The sequence below is a fragment of the Salvelinus fontinalis genome, chromosome 33 (genome assembly GCF_029448725.1).
Source record: "Salvelinus fontinalis isolate EN_2023a chromosome 33, ASM2944872v1, whole genome shotgun sequence".
In the NCBI taxonomy this organism is placed as follows: Eukaryota; Metazoa; Chordata; class Actinopteri; order Salmoniformes; family Salmonidae; genus Salvelinus; species Salvelinus fontinalis.
This window is the reverse complement of record NC_074697.1, coordinates 50,829,437-50,846,896: the sequence shown is the minus strand read 5'-3', so window position 1 is coordinate 50,846,896 and position 17,460 is coordinate 50,829,437. Positions and strand designations below refer to the sequence as shown.

The window sequence follows — 17,460 nt, the reverse complement described above, 5'->3', positions numbered from 1 at the left end:
GTTGCAGAGGGAGGTGTTTAGTACCAGGGTCCTTAGCTTAGTGATGAGCTTTGAGGGCACAGTGGTGTTGAACGCTGAGCTGTAGTCAATGAATAGCATTCTCACATAGGTGTTCCTTTTGTCCAGGTGGGAAAGGGCAGTGTGCAGTGCAATATAGATTGCATCATCTGTGGATCTTTTGGGGCGGTATGCAAATTGGAGTGGGTCTAGGGTTTCTGGGATAATGGTGTTGATTGTGATTAATGACCAGCCTTTCAAAGCACTTCATGGCTACAGACATGAGTGGTACGGGTCGGTAGTCATTTAGGCAGGTTACCTTAGTGTTCTGTGGCACAGGCACTATGGTGGTCTGCTTAAAACATGTTGGTATTACAGACTCGGACAGGGAGAGGTTGAAAATGTCAGTGAAGTCACTTGCCAGTTGGTCAGCGCATGCTCGCAGTACACGTCCTGGTAATCCGTCTGACCCTGCTGCCTTGTGAATGTTGTTTAAAGGTCTTACTCACATCGGCTGCGGAGAGCGTGATCAGTCTTCCGGAACAGCTGGTGCTCTCATGCATGTTTCAGTGCCATTTGCCTTGAAGCGAGCATAGTAGTTTAGCTCACCTGGTTACTACATGATTCCATGTGTTATTTCATAGTTTTGATGTCTTCACTGTAGAATAATGTTGAAAATGGTAAAAATAAAGAAAAACCCTTTAATGACTAGGTGTTCTAAAACTTTTGACCGGTAGTGTATGTGGTAATTGTGTTGTTTGCTCTATAGCCTGTTAGGCCTATATATCACGGTCGCAATGCATATGAACTAAGGCAGAGACAATAAGACACAGTGGCAGAATAAATTCAACCACACCTTTGTTTCATCACAAAGCATATTGCATGTAACAAACAGTCACATAACCTACAGCTTGGTCAAGCAAGATAATGTTTCTGACATTTCTGACTACTAAACTATTCATTTAGAACCACAGAGTTACCACAAGTCGCAAAGAAAACAGGAGCTGCCTCCACTTTTCCAGCACTATTTCATCAAATCACCAATGCTTAGTCAAATGCAGTGTCAACTAAAAGATACCAAAAACAATGTAAGCTAAATGTGGCTGTCCATGGTTCTGATGTGTGTGCGCGCGCAGAAAAAAAGCATGTTGACTCACCCTACTTGTAGAGCAACGCCAATGCCATCCTCATGCTGACGAAATGGTCTATGACTCTGTCATACAGTACACATTTATTTTTTGTTGTCCCAGGCTACCAGGCTAAAATGCTTGCTCGCTAGCCTAACTTCCTTTCATGGGCAACGTTAACATTAGCCTTTTACATCTAGCTACACATTGAACTGTCATCCTCTTATTCCAGGGGCATAATCTATGAATTTATGGTTGGATCATGGATGTTTCTTTTGGCATTCATGAATTCACGCCACTGGTGAGGAGTCTGGCGGGTTAGCGGCAAGTTGCCCAGAGGTTTCCTTTTTGCACTTTCTTCTCATAACCTAGGACTAATTGCACCAATTTTGCAATGTTGGCATCATTCCTCACACTTATTGTGCAAAATTCTTCAACTTGTGATTTTCGTGATGCAGCTGCCGGGTCCCAGATGCAAGTGTGAAGTTTCTCAATGATTTCCTCTCCAGTCTCTATGCCTACTCAATCTGCAGTGATGTTTTCGCCTATCCCATGATTTCAGATCGATGCAGATGAAGAGGAGACTTAATTTAGACACTAACCAAACCAACCATTAGACAAAGAGAACATTTTCTAAATCAGTGTTTCTTAATCCTGGTCCTGAGGACCCAAAGGCTGCAAAAAATGTTTTGGGCAGTAGCACCACACCCAATTCCACTAATCAACTCAACATCAAATCTTTGATTAGTAGAATCAGGTGTGTAAGACAAAAATGTGCACCCCTTTGGGTCCCCAGGACCAGGACTATGAAACACTGTCCTGAACAGAAGGCTTACTGACCCAAGATAATGTGGTGTCCATGAGATAAATACGTCACTTCGAGAAAATACTCCTTGAAAATACAGGTTTAACCAAAATGATGTTTATTTACAGACCCAGGCATTTCTGCAACTACATAGCATAACCTTCTAAAAGAGAGCACACACGTTTCCCCAAGTGGAATGTCCACTGAGTGTAGGGCCTAACGAGCTCAAGGGGTCAAAGGTCATGACAACATATCAAGGACGCATTCAGGAGGGTGCAACGCGTTGAACGGAATAGGCCATTACATGTTGGCTCCAGGATTATATTGAAAAAAGGCATTGATGAGACAGACTAACAATGGTTCACACTTAAAAGATAACTACATTTACCCAGAATGTACCCTTGTTTCTAGACAAGGTAGAGCTAATACCTGGGCTAAAGGTTGCTGCTGATATCCTTCCACACAGTTGCATCAAGTGGCTAACAGTAAACTGCAAACAGAATAGAGCAGTATCATAAGTAACGTTTGTTTGTTGTTGCGTTAAAGTTAGAACAGAACGCAACACCACTAGCCTACGTCAACACGCACACTATTCATATACGCTTGACATGTTTCAATGTAACAAGAAAATAAATATGAAGACATCTTTAAGAATCACAAAATATTCAGTCGTAGAGTCTGGTGCGTCGAGACAGTGTGAGCGTTTTGATGCATAGCCGCACTGCTCCTAGAGCTTACGTCTAGTAGAAAACACCTACAAAACATTGCACTCCACCTAAAAACAACAAAACCATTTTTCGAGGAGCTGAGATTACGCAGCTATCGCCTCTCTGGGCAGAAAGCGAAACGGAAGTAATTTACAAAAAATAACTACAAGGAAGAAATTAAGAGGAAGACCGAGATATAAATGCTTCTAAAATATCTTATCACAGACCTGAATGATTGGCAGCTTATTTCCTGTATATCTGGCCACATCCCCAGAGAACTTACATTCCCCCTGTGAACAGAATGGGAGACAAGAGTCCTGTCCCAGAGAGGGAGCGGTATGGTGCATCACTGATGCCTGGCTGGCTGTCTGTCCGTAAATCACTCTGGGGAAGAGGGTTCATCATCATCGTCCTCCTCTTCCTCGTTGAAGGAGCTGGGCGTCTGGCCTCGAGACTCTGAGAGGGCGGTGCTACTGTGGCTGAAGCTCTGCCTTCCATTCAAAGAGGCGGAGTCCAGGTCACCTGGGAAAGAGCTGAACCAGGACAACCCACACCACTGGTCAGTCACTTCAGTTCTCAAATTAAAATCAAACATGTCACCTTAGGTCATTTATATTTTATGATCCCTGTGTGGCTTGAGATTTTCTGTTATCAGTAAGGTGTGCAATGACACATTTTGCCACACAAAAACAGGATCACTTCCTGGATACATCCCAAATGACACCATTTTCCCTATATAGTGCACTACTTTTGAACAGAGCCCTCTGTGCCCTGGTCAAAAGTAGTGCACTATATAAAGGAAAAAGGATGTTCCTGTGTGCTAGTGGATTGTGTTCAAATCACGTTTTGATTTAAAAGTTATGAGAGGTAATCTACCTTGTTTGACTGGTGCCTCTTGCTATGCCTGTGGGAGGGGAGATGAGGACAGACTGAAATGGCCTGCACACGCTCACACATGTCAAAAAAGCCATTTTCCCACTCTCACCTATGACGTAGGTCTCCAGAGACCTGGGGATGAGGGACTTGGCAACAACGAGATTGTCTGCGGTGCACTTCCCACTCTCCAGGCCCAGGGACATCCCCATGCGCTTCAGAATCTCTATGTCGTCATGGATCTCAAAGGTGTTGTCAAAGTTGAAAAGGTATTCGCATCTACAGTAAGGACGTCAAATGTTCAGACTGCTGCACAGAACCTATGGACTCTAGTCTAGAGTGCATTGTTAAATTGTGCTTAGGCACTTCTACCCCCAAGCCATTAGACTGCTGAACAATTCATAAAAATCTCCACTGGACAATTTACATTGACAACCCCCCCCTCTTGTACACCGCTGCTACTCGCTGTTTGTTTGTTATCTATGCATAGTCACTTCACCCCCACCTACATGTACAGATGACCTCAACTAGCCTGTACCCCTGCACACTGACTCAGTACCGAAGCCCCCTGTATATAGCCTCGTTATTGTGTTACTTTTTATAATTACTTTTTATTTTAGCCTACTTGGTAAATATTTTATTCTTCTTGAACTGCACTGTTGGTTAAGGGCTTGTAAGTAAGCATTTCACGGTAAAGTCTACACTTGTTGTATTCGGCGCATGTGGCAAATAAAGATTTGATTTATTTTACTCTCCATGGTTAAAGTAGGACGTAATAGACGTGCGTGCTACACTTAATATCATATATATAAAAAAAATGAATTACTTATTTAATTATGGTATATTACGCTAATTTCTCTATGGTGGACAGAACGCGTTACTACATTAGACTCAAGTTTAACAGAATAACGGGAAATGCATATCCTTTTTACCTCAGATTGGTGATGTTAGTATTAAAGTTTATAGTCATCAATCTCTTAAATCACAATGCTTAAAAACAGATCGATATGTTTGCCATTTTCAGACCACGGTGGCTAGGGGGAAAAAATGGGCGCTCCTCCCATAAATGTACCTGTCTTGACATTAATTCATGGATTTGAGGGTTACGCCATCTTTCAAATGAAAGACAAACCCTTTCGCTATTTATAAACTGATGAGAGGTGGCGATTCGTAGAAATTATTCCCTCAAAAAAGTGTAGTTTCCTTTTCCGTATTCGCCATCTAACAAAATTATTTCCCCCCGAGAGATGTACACTGAGTGTACAAAACATTATCAACACCTGCTCTTTCCATGACAGACTGACCAGGTGAATGCTATGATCCCTTATTGATACCACCTGATAAATTCACTTCAATCAGTGTAGATAAAGGGGAGGAGACAGGTTAAAGAAGGATTTGCAAGCCTCGAGACTATTGAGACATGGATTGTGTATGTGTGCCATTCAGAGGGTGAATGAGCAAGACAAAATATTCAAGTGCCTTTGAATGGGGTACGGTAGTAGGTGCCAGGCACACCTGTTTGATTGTGTCAAGAACTGCAACGCTGCTGGGTTTTTCACACTCAACAGTTTCCCGTGTGTATTAAGAATGATCCACCACCCAAAGGACATCCAGACAATTTCACACAAATGTGGGACGCATTGGAGTCAACATGGGCCAGCATCCCTGTGGAACGCTTTCTACACCTTGTAGAGTTCATGCCCTGATTTAATTGAGACTGTTCTGGGGGGGGTGCATCGTGTGAGTTTGACCAATTGTGAGTAGACATCGCCTACTAATTGGTTGATGTCATTCTTTTTTACTAAAAAACAAACACATGCCATGTTCACATATGTTGATGCTGGAGATATGAAGCTGATTTTTTCAATTTGAATTTCCCTTCAATGTTTTGTACGTTAGTTGATAAATGGCTAAGACAGGTTGTCATCGATCAACAGATATATGTAGTATATCCAAATTCATTGAAGTTTGTCTGTTAGAAAAGCGTAAACAGTACATGTCACCGTGGTTATGGTCCCATTTCCATTGATTTCAATACAATATCGATGTGAGTGATTCATTTGCACGTTCTATTGATTACAGTAACACAGAACAAACTAATCAATTCCAGTTGAGTGACCGCTTGGTAAATATTGGTGTGTGTGCAGTTTATGAAGGTACTAATTTTGAAAAAATACAAGTAATCTGAACACAAGTGTGACATGTGTAGGGAGTAACTTTTAAGTATTGGCTCCTGCCGAAGGCCGTGAGGCCGATATGTAAAGCTTATTAAAAAGCAGTGATACTATCAAGAGCAGTGTGCGGGTTCCTTTTCTCATTTTATTTAACTGTAACCATGCACCTGCAAAAAAGATAGCTCAGATGTGTGAGTGCCTTTTGAATTATGTATTGGTCTTCAAAATATCACAATTTATTCCAGCATATTGATTATGTATTTGGACATCTAAAACCATAAATAAAAAAATTGGCCATAATTATTATTATTTTTAAACAGGAAGGCAGCAAAAGTAGAATTTTCTATCTATGTTTTGGGAATATAAATGGGACTTTTAAAATTTTAACAGGATTCTACTTCATCAGGTAAAAACGTGCTATGACATTGATTCTGATGAAATTGTGAAAATATGTTTGTCCTGGCTACCTACAGAGAGTTGGAGGATTACTGTGAGAAAGCAGGTTTGTATTGTAGCCATCTGTATAGATTACATGTAATGATATATTTTAATCATGGTAAAACCTTGTGATCCTACCCGAATTTACGTTCAGCACTGTAGGAGAAATGTTGGCGTTTCAATGATAAAGGCGCAATAAACATGTGCATTATACTACAGTGGCAATTGGAGTAGCAATTCAGTAGTGAGTGACCTAGAGTTGTCTTTGCAACAGTCATTAGGGTGAAGACGTTGCGGTGACACGTACTTGTCGCTGGAGATGGAGCAGTCGATGACGGTGCGTACGTCTGTGTTGAGGATGATGAAGGGGAGCTGGATGACAGAGCCGGAAGGGGGAGGGGCCAGGGAGGAAGTCTCGCTGACTTTGTTTCTCTGCACCAGGTTCTTGAATGCGATTTGCTGTTTGAGAAGAGATGAGCAATATTCAGAAACATATCGATTTAGTTTGCATTCATCTTCCTGAACTTTCGAACCCAACTATCCACACAGACACATTGTTACTACAACTACAGCTAATCCTATCGCTACACACTCTAAAAACATCTATCCCCACATACACAAACCCACATTTTCAACCTCTGAAGGTTGAGAGTGTATGGTTCATGAGTGGAACTACATCAAGGCAACAAGTCTATCCTGGTCAGGTGATGTGGTCAGGAAAAACGCCTGGCTGTAGCATATCATGGCTAAATCAATGCTAAGTGAAAACCTCAGAGGAATCGGAGCTTAGGTTGAAGCTTAAATCTAGCTTTAGAGTAAGTTACCGTCACCAGGTCAGAGCAGTAGGGAGCCAACACACCAATCAGAGATACAATGAATGAATGAATACTATCCGTGGTGCGGTACATTTAAAGAGAAATACTGCAAATAACATTTGGTGATCGCCGAGTCCTTCTCTCAGGGAGAAGTAATCAATCAAGAGATCTTTGACCCCTCCCACACTCTCTGGCCTTCTGGGAACTCCACGGGGTCACACAAAGGTTCCCTATCATATGCTAATGAGATGCTAACAAGTTTGGTGTTTTTCAATGGATTTATAGATGGACAGCTGCCTAGCTCATCACTCACGACCAAGGTATCCGAAAGGAGATAAGCATGTGCACACCCACGAATGCATTCAAACACACACACACACACACACACACACACACACACACACACACACACCTCCGTACCTGCAGTATGAGTTCTTCCAGCTGAGTTCTCTTCTGTCTGATCCTCTTCAGGCGTTTCTGTTTCTCCACCTGATTGGGGAAACAGTTTTTTAAGTATTTTAGAAAGGAATGGTGTAACATAACTGTCTAACAGTAATAAAAATAATACATTACATAAAGAATCTCAAAGCATTCCTAATACAAAACAAACAAGCAATTTAAAAAATAAACATCGGCTTCAACAGTATCTAGATCAGCATATGGAGTTCTTTTTGAGTGCTTCTTGAAGGCTCCAGATGGTGGCCCCGGTCATGACATGGTCTGGAAGTTAATGACTAGATGTAGATGGTCAGCGGGGGTGGTGGTCGGTGTACTGTCTTTGCCCCTCTTCCATCCAAACCCCACTTCACCCCTCGCTCCAGAGCCCTACCCATATCAACCACTCAGACTATCGTTATTTAAGTAACTGAGGTTTTTAGAAATGTTAGCAAATTAATTTTTTATATAAACTTAAATATAACATCTACATAAGTATTCAGACCCTTTAATCAGTACTGTTTTGAAGCACCTTTGGCAGCGATTACAACCTCAAGTCTTCGTGGGTATGACGCTATAAGCTTTGCACACCTGTATTTGGGGAGTTTCTCCCATTCTTCTCTGCAAATCCTCTCAAGCTCTGTCAGGTTGGATGGGGAGCTTTGCTGCACAGCTATTTTCAGGTCTCTCCAGAGATCAGAGAGTTTGATCGGGTTCAAGTCCGGGCTCTAGCTGGGTCACTCAAGGACATTCAGAGACTTGTCCCGAAGCTACTCCTGCGTTGTCTTGGCTGTTTGCTTAGGGTCGTTGTCCTGTTGGGATGTGAACCTTCACCCCAGTGAGGTCCTGAGCGCTATGGAGAAGGTTTTCAAGGATCTCAATACTTTCCTCCGTTCATCTTTCCCTCGATCCTGACTAGTCTCCCAGTCCCTGCCGCTGAAAAACATCCCCACAGCATGATGCTGCAACCACCATTCTTAACCGTAGGGATGGTGTCAGGTTTCCTCCAGACGTGACGCTTAGCATTCAGGCCAAAGAGTTCAATCTTGGCTTCATCAGACCAGATAATCTTGTTTCTCATGGGCTGTCATGTACCTTTAACTGAGGAGTGGCTTCCGTCTGGTCACCCTACCATAAAGGCCTGATTGGTGGAGTGTTGCAGAGATGGTTGTCCTTCTGGAAGGTTCTCCCACCTCCACAGATGAACTCTGGAGCTCTGTCAGAGTGACCATCAGGTTCATGGTCACCTCCCTGACCAAGGCCCTTCTCCCCCGATTGCTCAGTTTGGTCGGGTGGCCAGCTCTAGGAAGAGTCTTGGTGGTTCCAAGCATCTTCCTTATAAGAATGATGGAGGCCACTGTGTTCTTGGGGAGAAACATCTCAAGGATGATCAATGGAAACAGGATGCATCTGAGCTCAATTTCAAGTCTCATAGCAAAGGGTCTGAATAAATAAATACGATAGTTCTGTTTATTTTTAATAAATCTGCAAAAAAGTGGGGGGAAAAGTTTGCTTTGTAATTATAGGGCATTGTGTGTATATTGATGAGGAAAACATTTATTTAATCCATGCACTCTAGAAGAGAACTGACACGGTCTTTCATTTTTCCTCCTCTTCCCTTTGTCTGTGCTCCCTTCACCCCATTTATTTCTCTCCGTCTGCCTGTCCCTCTTTTCCTGAGAGGTGACAGTGACACATGTCATGGAGTGGCTGTCAAGGCTCACTTTCAGCTCCCAGAGAGCTCTGCTGGTTTAAAGTGTGTGTGTGTGTGTGTGTGTGTGTGTGACAATCACCTCCAGGTTTTGACACTCCTGGGCTGAGTTGGTGGGCAGGCCGATCCAGCGGATCTCCTTCTTCTCCTTGGAGATGATGTTCATGGCCATCAGCACGTTGAGAGCGTCATAAACACGCCTGCGGATGTTCTTCTGGTCATACACCTGCTGGGGAGGGAGAGGGATAGGGTGAGGAAAGAGAAAAGAAAAGAGATGACATAAGAGGAGAGCAAGGAAACAGATAATAGCAGAGAAGAGGTTATGATTCTAAGCTTGTCTTGAGGGGGTCAAGGGGCATCTCATTAGCAACTGTCCTACGGTGTGTGTGTGTCCCTGGCCAGGACTACCCGCTACCCCTCCTGCGGCGCACTAACTGCTAGCCCTCATGGTTAATCTGTTTTTAATGAATGATAATGTTTAACATTCCACAGGAAGTAAGCAGATTAGGTCTGGGGCCAAGCTATTTTTAAGGGGTCGTGTCATTATTAATACCGGAAAGTATTCAGCGGCTGGCCCCCTCCCCACTATTAAAACAGCCTCACTTTCAGCTGGACTTCTCCAACACCATGCTTTGGGACGCAAGGGAATCGTTTGCAACATAAACAACATTCCATAGTCTCTACGAGCTCAAATGTGTAATTCATTAATTGCTTATCTTGAACAGTTTATGAATGGAAAAACAAACTTATCTAACAAGAACATTTTGTTGAAGAAAAAAAATACAGTGCCGTTTTGCTGTCTCATGTCAAATTGAACTCATTTTATTTGTATTCGCTTTTATTTATTCAGGGTAGCCCAATTGACACCAGGGTCTCATTCCCAATAGTGTCCTGAGTACAACAATGTTCTCAAAAACAGAAAGAAAAATGTACATAAATGTACGAATAAAAAGAACTAAGAGGCTAGTGTTATCCACTAGCCTGTTGGCCAGATCGGTTTGTTCTTTAGTTATGCATGAAAAGGGACGTTAGAGGCATTGGCTAAAGTATAGTCAGAAATCTGTTCACCTGGCTTGATCCGCTCAACAACCCCCTACAATACTTTATCATTCTACTGGCACAATGGGTTAGATGACCACGGTGCTGGCAACACGAGGGTTGTGTTCATTAGGGCACGCAATGGAAAATATAACTGAAGCCAAGCATTGTTTCTCATTGCACAAGTCCCTCCCCATTTCATTCCAGTTTATTCTGTTTGGTGCCTAATGAACACAACCCAGGGTTGTATGTTTGATTCCTGCATGGGCCACATATACTGAATATGTGTCACTGTCAACCGTAAGTGGTTTTGGATGAAAGCGTCTGCTAAATGACCATATTATTTTACGGACTCACCGAGTCTGTGGCCATGACGGTGGTGGAGTGGGTGAACTCAGCCACCAGTTCGTCGGCCACCTCGTTGTAGGACGTGGTGCCTTTCTTCTGCACCTTCTCGCACACCTTCGTGGAGAAATGCCTCAGGCCCTTCCCGTTCTTATCGCCCTTCAGTCGCTTGCTGTGGTGGAGGGATCACAGAGAAGCAACCGACACATTAATGACCAGACGGTCACATCCAGGACTAGCTGTTACACACTTTAAATAGTTCATTTGTCACATGCACAGGATACAGTAGGTGTAAACAGTACAGTGAAATGCTTACAAAATATGACACGGAACACACAACATGCGCAAAAGCACACACACAACAGACACGCTCCAGCTCCGACTCCACACTTACTTGTCAAATCTAACCTCGCACACAAACAATATAACACTCAATGGACCCAGTGGATCAGACAATACAACATATACAATAATTCCATACTAATGTAAAACGATGAGTTTCTCTCCAACACTTTCACAAGCAAAAGCACACTTATGAAAACCATGACACATTAACATAAGCATGAAGGAGCTTGGCATGTATGTGAAGACCATAGTGCACGCTTTGACGCTCTCCTCCAATGTGCCGTCACAGAATCACGTGACGTGCGCTCAGATGCACTGCTCGTTTATGCTTCAAATTAGTGTATGGCTTTATACTCAGTACACATTCAGTGCAATTTTGTCGATGTGTACTCATATTTAAAGTGGATTTAGTGTATTTAAAGTGTATTTAAAACAATGCTGAAGGGTAATAGCACTATTGGGAATAGACAATAGTAATGGTCTGTGTTCCAAATGGCATCCTATTCCCTATATAGTGCACTACCACATGAGGATCAAAAGTAGTGCACTATTCAGGGAACATGGTGCCATTTGGGACAGATTCATGGTTGTGGTTGGAGCACCATTTTCTACCCCTACACTCCTAAAGAATTGACTTGGGTTGCATCGAGAACCCACAGCCCAGACATATTTATATCCTCCCGTGAGACATTTATATCAAATGAGCACAGACTTGAAGGCTGACTCAATTCTTGAGAATGTGTGTGTCTCTCTCTCTCTCTCTCTCTCTCTCTGGGAGTACCAGTGCAGAGTCAATGTCTGGGGACACCGGTTAGTCGAGGTAATATGTACAGTTGAAGTCGGAAGTTTACATACACCTTAGCCAAATACATTTAAACTCCGTTTTTCACAATTCCTGTGAAAAACGTTTAATCCTAGTAAACATTCCCTGTCTTAGGTCAGTTAGGATCAGCACTTTATTTTAAGAATGTGAAATGTCAATATAATAGTAGAGAGAATGAGATATTTCAGCTTTTATTTCATTCATCACATTCCCAGTTGGTCAGAAGTTTACATACACTAAATTAGTATTTGGTAGCATTGCCTTTAAATTGTTTAACTTGGGTCAAATGTTTTGGGTAGTCTTCCACAAGCTTCCCACAATACGTTAGTTGAATTTTGGCCCATTACTCCTGACAGAGCTGGTGTAACTGAGTCAGGTTTGTAGGCCACCTTGCTCGCACATGCTTTTTCAGTTCTCAATTCCATAGAACATTTCTGGGCAGGTCAGGGCTTTGTGATGGCCACTCCAATACCTTGACTTTGTTGTCCTTAAGCCATTTTGCCACAACTTTGGAAGTATGGTTAGGGACATTGTCCATTTGGAAGACCCTTTTGCGACCAAGCTTTAACTTCCTGACTGATGTCGCTTCAATATATCCACATAATTTTCCTTCCTCGTGATGCCATCTATTTTGTGAAGTGCACCAGTCCCTCCTGCAGCAAAGCATGTCCACAACATGATGCTGCCACCCCCGTGCTTCACGGTTGGGATGGTGTTCTTCGGCTTGCAAGCCTCCCCCTTTTTCCTCCAAACATAACGATGGTCATTATGGCCAAACAGTTTTATTTTTGTTTCATCCGACCAAAGGACATTTCTCCAAAAAGTACAATCTTTGTCCCAATGTGCAGTTGCAAACTGTAGTCTGGCTTTTTTATGTCGGTTTTGGAGCAGTGGCAACTTCCTTGCTGAGCGGCCTTTCAGGTTATGTCAATATAGGACTCGTTTTACTGTGGATATAGATACTTGTGTACCTGTTTCCTCCAGCATCTTCACAAGGTCCTTTGCTGTTGTTCTGGGATTGATTTGCACTTTTCACACCAAAGTACGTTCATCTCTAGGAGACATAACGCGTCTCCTTCCTGAGCGGTATGACGGCTGCGTTGTCCCATGGTGTTTATACTTGCGTACTATTGTTTGTACAGATGAACGTGGTACCATCAGGCGTTTGGAAATTGGTCCCAAGGATGAACCAGACTTGTGGTAGGTCTACAATTTGTTTTCTGAGGTCTTGGCTGATTTCTTTTGATTTTCCCATGATGTCAAGCAAAGTGGCACTGAATTTGAAGGTAGGCCTTGAAATACATCCACAGGTACACCTCCAACTGACTCACACAATTAGCCTATCAGAAGCTTCTAAAGCATGACAATTTCTGGAATTTTCCAAGCGGTTTAAAAGGCACAGTCAACTTAGTGTATGTAAACTTTTGACCCACTAGAATTGTGATACAGTGAAATAATGTCTGTAAACAATTGTTGGAAAAATGACTTGTGCCATGCACAAAGTAGATATCCTAAAATACTTGACAAAACTATAGTTTGTTAACAAGAAATTTGTGGAGTGGTTGAAAAACGAGTTAATGACTCCAACCTAAGTGTATGTAAACTTCCGACCTCAACTGTACATGTAGGTAGACTTAGTGACTATGCATAGATAAACAGAGTAGCAGCAGCGTGAAAGAGGGGTCTGGGTAGCCCTTTGACTAGCTGTTCAGGAGTCTTATGGCTTGGGGGTAGAAGCTGTTAAGAAGCCTTTTGGGCCTAAACTTGGCGCTCCGGTACCGCTTGCTGTGTGGTAGCAGAGAGAACAGTCTGAATAGGGTGGCTGGAGTCTGACAAATTTTAGGGCCTTCCTCTTTTCAGCCTGGTGTAGAGGTCCTGGATGGCAGGAAGCTTGGTGATGTACTGGGCCGTACACACTACCCTCTGTAGTGCCTTGCGGTCGGAGGCGGAGCAGTTGCCATACCAGGCGGTGATGCAACCAGTCAGGATGCTCTCGATGGTGCAGCTGTAGAACTTTGAGGATCCATGCCGAATCTTTTCAGTCTCCTGAGGGGGAATAGGCATTGTCGTGCCCTCTTCACGACTTATCTTGGTATGTTTGGACCATGATAGTTTGTTGGTGATGTGGAGACCAAGGAACTTGAAGCTCTCAACCTGCTCAACTACAGCCCTGTCGATGACAATGGGGACATGCTCGGTCCTCCTTTTCCTGTACTCCACAATCATCTCCTTTGTCTTGATCACATTGAGGGATATGTTGTTGTTCTGGCACCACACGGCCAGGTCTCTGACCTTCTCCCTATAGGCTGTCACATCGTCGGTGATGAAGCCTAACCCCTGTTGTTTCATCGGCAAACTTGATGGTGTTGGAGTCGTGCCTGGCCGTGCAGAGATGAGTGACAGGGAGTAGGAGGGGACTGAGCACGCACCCCTGAGGGGCACCCGTGTTGAGGATCAGCGTGGCACACACACACACCTTGCTGATAGCTAGTTCTTTCCATTGAGGTCTATGTATTTGTGCTCATAGCCCCAGCCATTCAGGACAGTACAAAAAACAAAGCACTGTCTGTCGAATGCTGATGTGCTCTATGTCAGGAGTCATGGAATGCTGCCTCTTTCTCACAACAGTTCCAGTGTAATGTGGTTTCTCTAGCTCACTAGCCCAGGGAGAGGGAAGAAGGGGATTATTGCATTTCATTACGAACCACCTCGACATGCAGGTGAAGAACTATTGTTTATCATTTCACAAGGGTCGGTGTGTGCGCATGTAAAGTCATCTCATTCTCAAATCAGCAGAAACTTTTGGCGAATGTGAATACAAACGGGATAAAATTGATGATTGACTGATGATGAACCGTTAAGCTACACGTGACGCTCCGCCCACACAGCAATGATAAAAATCACTCGCTTAATCAGGGGCTCGTTCTCTGTGATTTACACACCAAGGGAAACCGAAAGGGCGGTAGTGGGGCATGGAGAAAAAGATAAGAGAAATCAGGCTAAAAAGAGATATCGGCACAAAGAAAACAGAGGGAGAGGGGGGGGGGGGGGGTGTGTGTGATAGAGGTCGACCGATTAATCGGGGCCGATTTCAAGTTTTCGTAACAATCGGAAATCGGTATTTTTGGGCGCCGATATTTAAAAAAAAATTTTTTACACCTTTATTTAATCTTTATTTAACTAGGCAAGTCAGTTAAGAACACATTCTTATTTTCAATGACGGCCTAGGAACAGGACAGATTTTTAACCTTGTCCGCTCGGGGGATCCAATCTTGCAACCTTGCAGTTAACTAACTAGTCCAATGCTCTAACACCTGATTACATTGCACTCCGAGGAGCCTGCCTGTTACGCAAATGCAGTAAGCTAAGGTAAGTTGCTAGCTAGCATTAAACTTATCTTATAAAAACAATCAATCAATGACTGTCATTGCTCCAATGTGTACTAAACCATACACATCAATGCCTTAAAATCAATACACAAGTATATATTTTTTAAACCTGCATATTTAGCTAAAAAACATCCAGGTTAGCAGGCAATATTAACCAGGTGAAATTGTGTCATTTCTCTTGCGTTCATTGCACGCAGAGTCAGGGTATATTCAACAGTCTGGCTCTTTGCGAACTAATTATGACATAACATTGAAGGTTGTGCAATGTAACAGGAACATTCAGACTCATGGATGCCACCCGTTAGATAAAATACGGAACGGAATAAACGTTTTGTTTACGAGGTGATAGTTTCCAGATTAGCCAAAGGTATATGGTTTAGAGAGAAATAGTCAATGCGTTATAATTCCTGTAATAACTTGCGGCTGAATTTGAAAGGGGTTCCTTCGTTATTTTACCGTTCATGTCTTCCATAGAGAATGTCTTGATCTACTTCAAATAAGGTCTGTGTTTCGTGCAGGCTTAAACCGCCTCGACGTTTTGATACCCGTGTAAATCTCACTAGGATAAGGTGACGTTTGTCAACGTATTTTCATAAATCCACATTACAATTTTTTTTTATCTTCGCTTATATTTAGCCAATATTGATCAGAGTTACCTTGTCCTATGGATATCTACACAGTTATACAATTGGCGGTGTAAGCCTACACGAAACACAGACCTTATTTTAAGTGAATCTAAAAAATATCCTATGCAATAAATGAAGAAACCGCTTTTCAGATTTTGCTAGGTGTCATGGGAATTATGACCCGCACTTTGGTTGTCAATTCTTACCATGCCCATTATTAAAATAGGATTTCCTGCATATAGAAATGAAGGTTTTTGTTTTCAACATTCATCACAGGTAACTTAAACTCTATTTTTATTCAAACAGTTGAGAGTATTTGTCTCCTAAGCAGACTCTTCAGTTTCATTGTCACTTCAGAGCTGTGTGTGCGTGTGTGTATTTATGTATTATATTAAGTTAAAATAAGTGTTCATTGTTCATTCAGTATTGTTGCAATTGTCATTATTACAAAAATGTGTGTGTATGATATATATATATAAATAAAATCTGCTTTTTTGTCCTCCAATAATCGGCATCGGTATTGAAAAATCATAATCGGTCGACCTCTAGTTGATATACAGACACGTGTGTGTGTTCAGGTGAGCGGATTATGTAACCTTCATTAGGATTGTTAGACAGTCGTAGAGCACACAACACAGATGCGTTACATTTGGCAACGTGCAATTGGCTATTTTGACTTTTTTGGTTACTACATGATTCCCTATGTGTTTTCATAGTTTTGATGTCTTCACTATTATTCAATGTAGAAAATAGTAAAAATAAAGGAAAACCCTTGAATGAATAGCTGTACAAACTTGACTGGTACTGTAGGTGTGAGAGAAAGAGAGGAACAGAGAGAAGGGGAGAGTGAGAGAATAGATATAGATGAAGACGAGGAAGACTATGTAAGTGGACAGGACAGAGACATGTAAAGACAGGCGCACACACGCAGCTAAGTGAGTGAGCAATCGAAATGTCCATTTCACAAACATCCCCCGACCCTCAAACACAGTACAGTTCCTTCTAACACGCAGTAGAGTAGGAGACTGCAGAGCCGCTCATTACATAACTGGATCTCTGAGGAGCACACACACACACACAAATGGGAAGACTGTGTGTGTGTGGTGTATGAGGTAGGAGGTGGGGATGGCAAGCCACTGCGTGGTGGAAGCTTAGGGTTACAGTTGTCAGGACAAATTAGTTCCAGAACCCCAGCTCCTGTAGCTTGGATAATTTGGGAAGAATTTGAGAGAGAGAAGATGAGAAACAGTCCGGAAAAATGGTGGTGAATGTGCCATAATGGGTAGAGAGAGAGTAGTCATGATTTGAGGGACACGTACACACTCAGTGACTCCGAAACCACAGAGGCACCTTTTCTTCTAAAACTTTCACTTCTAAAATTAGATCATATGAATGCATACATTCTGTAACTGAAAACAACAAAATAAAACATATTTTCCAACATTGTTACACGCTACATTTACAGTTGAAGTCAGAAGTTTACATACACCTTAGCCAAATACATTTAAACTCAGTTTCACAATTCCTGACATTTAATCCTAGTAAACATTCCCTGTCTTAGGTCAGTTAGGATCACCACTTGATTTTAAGAATGTGAAATTTCAGCTTTCCCCCCCCCCCCAATCACATTCCCAGTGGGTCAGAAGTTTACATACACTTAGGTTGGAGTCATTAAAACTCGTTTTTTCAACCACTCCACAAATTTCTTGTTAAACAATTTAAAGGCAATGCTACCAAATACTAATTGAGTGTATGTAAACTTCCGACTTCAACTGTATATCCGCCAAACAGCAGCTTCAAGGGCATTATCAC

The 17,460-nt window shown here is 42.4% G+C and overlaps 1 protein-coding gene across 4 annotated transcripts in view; it reads right to left on the bottom strand.

Moving 5' to 3' along the window:
* Window positions 1-2,030: 2,030 nt before the first annotated feature.
* Window positions 2,031-17,460, bottom strand: part of LOC129832493 (transcription factor Dp-2-like) — a 49,046-nt gene continuing 33,616 nt past the window's right edge. For 2 of the 4 annotated variants that reach the window (XM_055896610.1, XM_055896608.1), the window contains exons 6-12: window positions 10,478-10,637; window positions 9,165-9,311; window positions 7,357-7,425; window positions 6,429-6,580; window positions 3,622-3,788; window positions 3,513-3,540; window positions 2,031-3,169 (exon numbers count right to left, since the gene is read on the bottom strand). In XM_055896610.1, coding sequence (XP_055752585.1) covers window positions 3,016-3,169; window positions 3,513-3,540; window positions 3,622-3,788; window positions 6,429-6,580; window positions 7,357-7,425; window positions 9,165-9,311; window positions 10,478-10,637 — 877 coding nt within the window. In that variant the 3' untranslated portion in view covers window positions 2,031-3,015. The remainder of the gene's footprint in view (window positions 3,170-3,512; window positions 3,541-3,621; window positions 3,789-6,428; window positions 6,581-7,356; window positions 7,426-9,164; window positions 9,312-10,477; window positions 10,638-17,460) is intronic. The other 2 variants (XM_055896609.1, XM_055896611.1) reach the window with 2 other exon arrangements.